The sequence below is a fragment of the Vombatus ursinus genome, unplaced genomic scaffold (genome assembly GCF_900497805.2).
Source record: "Vombatus ursinus unplaced genomic scaffold, bare-nosed wombat genome assembly UNPS02014832.1, whole genome shotgun sequence".
NCBI lineage: Eukaryota > Metazoa > Chordata > Mammalia > Diprotodontia > Vombatidae > Vombatus > Vombatus ursinus.
In genome coordinates this window covers 74,546,284-74,554,112 of record NW_020954610.1, presented here as the reverse complement: position 1 = coordinate 74,554,112, position 7,829 = coordinate 74,546,284, and the positions used below count along the sequence as shown (strand labels likewise).

At 43.8% G+C, this 7,829-nt stretch overlaps 1 protein-coding gene across 1 annotated transcript in view; it reads right to left on the bottom strand.

Moving 5' to 3' along the window:
* The window catches only part of LOC114026111 (polypeptide N-acetylgalactosaminyltransferase 12-like), a 48,346-nt gene extending 47,579 nt beyond the window's left edge, over positions 1–767 (bottom strand). Inside the window, exon 1 of the mRNA XM_027839740.1 lies at positions 331–767. Coding sequence (XP_027695541.1) covers positions 331–767 — 437 coding nt within the window. The remainder of the gene's footprint in view (positions 1–330) is intronic.
* Between the last annotated feature and the right edge of the window lie 7,062 nt (positions 768–7,829).

Genomic DNA, 7,829 nt, shown 5'->3' with positions numbered 1-7,829 from the left:
CGTAGGGAAGGGAGCAGGATAAGTTCCGACGGGACGGGAAGACCGAGGCTGAGGAAGCCGACGTGTCTTGCCCAAAGTCACAGCCAGGGCTAGCTAAGTTAGCAGCAGAGCCGGGCTGGCTTCAAACCAGAGGTGTCCCCGCCACATCGGGGTCGCTGCCGCTCCCCTCAGCACTAAACTTTCTGCAAAGGATATAGAGCGGGGGGGGGGGGGGGAGGCCTGACTTCGCCGCCGCGGTCACACCGTGAGCACCTCGGTGGCAGGGCCACCAGGGCACCGGACCCAGTCCCTGGGCAGAGGGAGCTCATGCGCCCGGGGCGCGTCACTCACAGCGGGTGCCACCGCTCAGGCAGGCGCCGGTGCAGCGAGATGCGGTCGCTGAGGTAGATGTTGATCTGGTGCCGCTGGATGCTATCCTCCTGCAGCTTCTTGCCGGCTTCGTCCAGCTCCAGGCTCACGGCGCGGCCCAGCTCCCCCAGCGCGCCGGGTTCGGGCGGCGGCCGCGGGTAGACGGGGCGGCGCAGCCGCTGCAACCGCTCCTCCGCGCTCTCGCCCGCCTGCGGGGCGCCGGCCCCGGCCCCGGCGGGCTCGGGCTGCAGAGCGGGAAGCCGGGGCGCGCGCGCCTCCGGACCCCAATCGGAGCTCCTCCAGAACACCAAGGCCAAGGCCACGGTGGCGGTGGCCCCGGCCAGCAGCGCCAGCAGCTGCAGCGAACAGGGGCCGCGCCGGGGGCCCCGCCAGAAGCGCCGCCGCGGCTTCCACCACATGGCCCGGGGCAGCCCTCTCACTCCGTGCCCCGGCGGCCGCGGCAGCGGAGGGGGAGGAGGCTACTACCCGGATCCCGGAACCCCGCTCGGCCGCGGGCTCCCCGCCCCCATCTAGCCTGGGGCACCCCGCCCCACCTGCCCTCCTCCGGGCTCGCCCATCGGCGCTCGGCACTCCCGCAGGAGTCCCGCGCGTGCCCTGCCCTCCCTCGAGCCCACGCTCACTGGCACTCTCGCCCCGCTGCCTTTCCCCCGGCCCTGCCCTTTCCCCGGCCCTGCCCCTCGCGGGCCCCGCTGATGATGGCGAAACTGAGAAGTTCTCGGGAAACTTAGACACGCAGAACCTGCGCTGATTCTGCGGCTGCGGGAGATACTCCTCTCCCCAGTGAAGGGGCGGAGGAAGAAGGAAAGGAGGGAAGGTGGGGCTTTTGGAGGGGGGGCGCATCGAGGGGGTTCTGAAGCGACTCTGACCGAGGGTAACTTGTTGATTGAAACTGGAGTTGCCTTCATTTTTTTAACTTTTATTTTTAAAAGTTACTTTATACAGGGTAGAGCGGACAAAGGAATACAGTGGAACTAGGAATCGTCGTTACATTCAGCTTGCTTCAAGTGGAAAATAAATATAATTTGTTGCTTTAAGGCTTTCTAATGTACGTTAAAAAAAAATTTCAGTGACTTTCTTTTCTTTGTTGTTAAGATGAAGATAACTTTTCTTGTTCTTTTTTTGTTTGCAAAAAGTTGGCTTTATTTTTAATTTTAACAATGTCCACAGTTCCAGGCCTACCTTTTCTACTGGAAATGGAGTCCCATTAATTTACTTTGAAAGGTGTGGAAGCACCCTACCCATGCTTGTATTTGTGTTAAAGTACACACCCAGGATTTGTGGTCAGATTTGCCTACAGATGAATTTTACATTTTATACCTCCCATATGCCAGCGCCAAAGTTTTAATTTAGTAATCTAGAAATTACTCATGGAATTTTTTTTAATGACTGTAATTCTTTATACCTCCTTGTATAGAATATACAACTCTCTCTCAAAGGCATATACAACTCCTACTCTGTGGCAAAACTATTCAATAACAACCGTGTCCGGCTCCCACTCTATGGCAACCATGTACAACTCCCCCTCAATGACAAGAATAACAACTCCTACTTAACTGAAAGCATGATGAGGCCACATGGCACAAAGAAACTGACAGACATAATCAACAACAAACACAAGCTTTTGGACACACCTATTTCCATGAGTCTTGCTATCTGGCCACCAGAGCTATTTTGTCATTTTGTAAGGAGGGATCCTACATAAAGTAATCTAAGTAACTCTAATTAACTCAAAGTGTTACAAAGTGACCTGGGCTCTTAACAGGAAGGGTGGAATTCCAGCAGGTCTTTCTAAGCCAGAAAGAGTTTGAGTGGAGTCTTGGCAATAGAATGTCAAAGAAAAAAATATTAATACTGTACTCTGCATTCAGAAGTAAGTTTGCCAGAAACAATTTCACTTTACATTAATCTAATATCTAAAACATCATTAGCATAGATACACAAACTGGTATTTTCCCCATGACCTTGGACATGACTCTTGGCCACCCAAAATGATTTAAAGAAACATTTATAGGAATCTTGGAGTAATATTACAATATGCAAAAAGTACAATTTGGGGTTTATATTCCAAAGTGAGTAACAAAAGTCACCATCCCATTTCTTCCTGGACCACCAGCTTCAAGGTTTCAAAGGGGACTGTTCCTGTGATAAATATCAAGGATCTCTTTTGTATAAGAGAAGTCAGTGCTTCCCTTTGAATGGAAGAGAGGGCACTTCTCTTGGGGTGGATAAGCCACCACTTGTCAAACTTCAGTTTCTACCCTTAATCCATTTCCTTAAGAACAGCCCTTTTTGTCCTTGACAGATCACCTACCTTTCCAGTGGGGACAAGTCTGGAAAGAGTTTTTAGACCAGAGAAAATATTATTTCTTATTATTTTCAGTCAAACTAAAAAAGAGGTTTTTAATATGAGTCCACTCTACGAATGTAAAGCTTAGCCCAACACCAGAATGTTGGCCACCAACTGATTAATTGTTTTGGCCATAAAACAAGTGAAAATAGAAAATAGCCCTCAGTCCTTTACAGCCCCCTGCCACAGTAATGGCGGCAGTCACAGATAACACAGGAAAGTGCTAAAATAAATACAGCTAATAAGGTCGTAAATATAGAACTGGAAGGGGACTGAGAGGTCATCTAGTCCAGTCCAACTCCCTTTTCCTACAGGGTGAGGAAACTGAGGCTCTTAGGTGATTTGTCCAAGGTCACTTACAGGGAAAAAGTCTGAAGTGGGATATGAGGCCATACATAGCCAATGCTCTTTTCAATATGTGCCCTGTTGCCTTCCTACAAATATGAATTTAATCATGAGTACTCTTACTGTATTGTGTCAATCAACCAAGTTGATATATGAATGGTAGAAATAAATCATATCTATTTTGACATTCTCACAACGCAGGAAACCATCAGATTTAAAATAACCATAGATTTATAGAAACCTCAGCGGCCCATCAATCCAACTTCCTCATTTTACGATTGAGGAAAATGAGGCTGAGAGAGTTCATATGACTTGACCAGTGTTCTAAATCTAATGAGTAGTGAGGGTAGAATTCGAACTCAGGTCTTCCTGACTCCAAGGCCAGTACCCTATCCGAGGCACTACCCATTGGCCAATAGTTGGATTTAGAATCCTGGATGTAGAGTTGGAAAGAGTCTCAATGGCCATCTAGTCCACCCTCCTCATTTTACAGGTGAGGAAACTATGCCCAGGAAGATTAAGTGACTTGCCCAAAGCATCAGAGGAAAGATTTGAACCAAGTTCCTCAGAATCAAAAATCAAGTCTCTTTTCCATAAATAGCAAAGTGACAGCTAAATGGAAGTATATACCTCTTCAGAGGAGCAAATAAAGATAATGGCAGAGTTGGTTACATCACATGTACAAAAGCAACATGAAACATCATTTCATGGAACACTTGCTAATCTCACCTTGCATTATTCATGCATGATAAAAGCTAAATGACCACCAAAATGGTGGTTGCAGGTTATGCATCAGTATCTGTTGCAAAGAATGAAGTAGAAAAATTCTATGATCAATTTAACAAGATCTTTCAAAACAAATCAATATGTAAGTTATGGTTAGTTATGCACTATAAGGAGTCAAGCAAGTCCTTCCTCGCTCTTACGTGGAAGGATTCTGGGGCACATGCTTAAAAAAGGAGTTGCTTCCTTCTCATAGGAGACACTTAAGCATGACAGGGAAGATACTGAGAGCAAAGCGAATTTATTATGCAGAACTGGAGGACAGAGAGGCCAAGATACATGTGGACAAGGAGAGTAGCCTATATTGAAGGCCTTTGTGTCCGTATGGTCCTGAAGTGAAGTTACTGCCAGGAACCAAGTCCCAGATAAAGACACAAAGCCATACTCAGATCTAGAGGGGGGCTTACACCTCTTAGAAGACACTGCATCCACAAGCAACTGGCACCAGATAAAGCTATTGATCCCCCAGTGTCACAGTGGAGAGCCATGAAATTGAGAACCAGAAGAAAGTCTAGAATGGTTGAGTAATGATGCACTGAACTTTAGCGTAGAGGAGGAAACCTGAATCTTGCCCTTTAATGGTACTCAGTCATGTGGACTTGTGCAGTTCTAGAGCAAGAAGAAAAATGATGCCCTAAGAACTCCAAACACAGGACAGTACTATTTAGAAGTCAAAAGAATGGAAAGTAAGAGCATTTTCTTGATTGTTTATGCATAAAGGATCATGCACTTTGGAGTTGGAAGGGATCTTATAGGCCATTAAGTTAAATTCCATTTTACCGATGAGGAAACTGAGGCACAGAGAGGTTAACTAACTTGCCAGGGTCACACAGCTAATAAGTGTCTGAGGCAGAATTTGAACTCAGGTTTTCCTGATTTCAAGTCTGGTGCCCTATCCATTTTCCCATTCTGCCTGTCATATGAGAGGCATCTTGTATAAATAAAACATTTTCTATTTTAAATGACTTGTTAGCCTGAATGCCTACATAAGGGAGCCAAAGATTGTTTTGGGGGTAACAAAATGAGCCAGTCCTGAAGTTTCTAAGGTTTCCCTAGGTGGGGGGTGTAAGCTAGAGAGAAATTTTTCTGAGAGGTAACTTCAAAGTTCTAACTGGTTCCTCATTTCAGGAGATGCCATTTGGGATATAATCCTGATATCTGAGCTTGCCTTCTGAAACAAATACCCAGATAGCATTTTAAAGGAGTCTCTTGCAAATCTTTAATAGTGCTTTATTATTCAGCTATTATTTCAGCATCCCCATCTGTTGTCACCCTTCCTGCATGGATGTGACATTCATCAGCCCAGGCCTTTCTCCAAATCCCCGCATGACTCCAGTTCTTTACCTTGTACCACCTTCTTCCCTCTGGATACAAATACTGTTCTTGACATTAATGTATGCCTCAGAGTCTCCACCTCCTCTAGGCTGTCAGTGCAGGTCCATCAGGTGTGTGTTTATTTGTGTCTTCCCTCCCACACCCAATGTACCAATTTCTTTGTAGGTTTTCCTCTATGGGTTGCTTATCCCACACCCCTTTACAAATGCCCTGCATTGGTACTTGGTGACTTCGATGCAAAAATGAACAAAGGAAAAGATGAAGGAAAAAATTATGTTGGAAACTTGGTTTGGGATCAAGAATAAGAGACCAAACCTTTTTGGACTCTTCTACAAGGCCTTATACCTATGTTATGAATATTTTTTCAAGAAGAAAATCAAATACAACTTTAAAGACTGAAGCACTCTGATCAATGCAATTACCAATTTCAATTCCAGAAGACCAATGAGGAATCATGCTGCCCATCTCCTAACAGAGAGGTGACAGACTCAAGATACAAAAAGAGACACAATTTGGGAAGTAAATAAAATAAATGCTTGTTAATTGAAAAAATAAAATTAAAAATTAAAAAGGAAGAGTTGGAAACACCTCACTCACTCAAAAAATGAAATTGATCATATTTTTCTGCAAAAAATGACTGGTTACCCACATAATCATTTCACAATCATCTGAGTATGTCAATAAGACCCTTGCCAAAGCTAACCTGACAGGTGTCCTTGATCCCATTCCCTCCTGTTTTCTCCAGACTGCAACCTCAATCAACAGTTCCCCTTCATCTCCCTAATCTTTATCCTCTTCCTTCCCACTGATTCCTTCCCTGCTGCCTTCAAACATGCTCATCTTCCCTATCCAAATACACACGAACAAAAACCTTTTATTGCACTCTATCATCCTCTCAAGCTACCATCTTGTATCTCTCCTGCATTTCTTAGCCAAATAGATAACTTTCTTCACTCTATTCTCTTCTCTCACTTTCTCCTTGATTGCAACCTGGTTTCTGACCTAATCATTCAACTGAACCTTCTCTCTCCAAACTTACCAAAAAACTCTTTTAAAAATGTTTTTATCAATGAACAAAAATCTATTTTCTCTCTTTCCCACTTGTTTCTAATACCTCATTGGAAAAAGAAAAACAAAACCCAAACCCTTATACCATCTGTGCATAATCAAGCAAAACAAATTCCTGCATTGGCAATGTCAAAAAAAATATGTTTTGTTTCGTAAACTGTGCCCATTGCCTAAAGTAAGGAGGTGAGTAACATGCTTCATCATGGGTCCTCTTAAATCACCGTCGGTTATTTTATTGATCAACTTTCAAAATCATCATGACAACATTGTTATTGTGTAAGCTGTTCTCCTGATTATGCTCACTTCATTCTGCATCAGTTCATACAAATTTTCCCAGGTTTCTGCCAATGATTTCTTAATTGCCAAATTGGATGTCCAAATTGATCCCTTAATTGATTTCCATGTCTCAAGTCTCTCCCCTCCAGTACGTTCTCCACACTGCTGCCAAAGTGATTTTTCTTTAAGTGTAAATCTGACAATATCTCTTCCCTAGTCTATTAACAAACTCCAGTCACTTCCTATTGAGCAGCTAAGTGGCATAGTGGATAGAGTGCCAGCCCTAAGGTCAGGAAGACTCATCTTCCTGAGTTCAAATCCAGCCTCAGACACTTACTAGCTGTTTGGCCCTAGGCAAGTTACTTCACCCTGTTTGCCTCAGTTTCTTCATCTGTAAAATGAGCTGGAGAAGGAAATAGCAAACCACTCCAATATCTTGCTTAAAAAAGAAAAACAAAACAAAAGAGGTCATGAAGAGTCAGACATGACTGAACAACAGTATTTCCTATTGCCTGTAGGATAAAATTGAAACTCCTCTTTTTAGTTTTTAAAGTTTTTCACAACCTGGCCCCAAAATATCTTTCCATCCTCACTGAACAGTATTCTCCATCCTATACTTTTTGATCCAACCAGCCAGTCCCCTGATAGTATACATTCAATAATAGAACAAAGTGAGAGACTCAGAGGTCATTTAATACTTAACAAAAAGAAGTTTACTTAGCCAGAGCAGGAGGATATTTAACAACGATAGACATTGAGGACGCTTTAATTTGATTCAACTGAATAAAGTTGCCATGCTTGAGTTATCCATTGTGATCCACCAGCCAAGCATCAGAGCACCCCAGAGATCTTTGTGGCTGTTTGTGTGCTTGGATAATGAGGAACAGACCTCAACAATCTGAGCCTTTAATCTCCTGAGCCAAGAAAGCTTCAAGGAAGGTCTCACTACCTTTCAAGTAAAATCTAGTCAAACTTGCATGGGGGTGAGGGGTTAGGATATTTCTTCTGCTGGACTCATACACAATATCTCCCATATCTGTGGTCATTCTCCAAGACTAGAATTTACCTCATCACCTTCACCTCATAGAATCCTTCCCTTTTTTTCAAGACACAGCTCAAGCACCAACTTCTACAAGAAGCCTTTTCTGAACTTAGTGTCCTACCTTGTACTTAACTACTCTGCATTTATTTTATATTTATTCTCTTTGTGCTTATTTCATAAGTACATATTTACTTATGTATATTACAAATGTACTTACATACTTACATATGTACTTGTCTCCTCTGTTAGGACACAAGCTCCTTG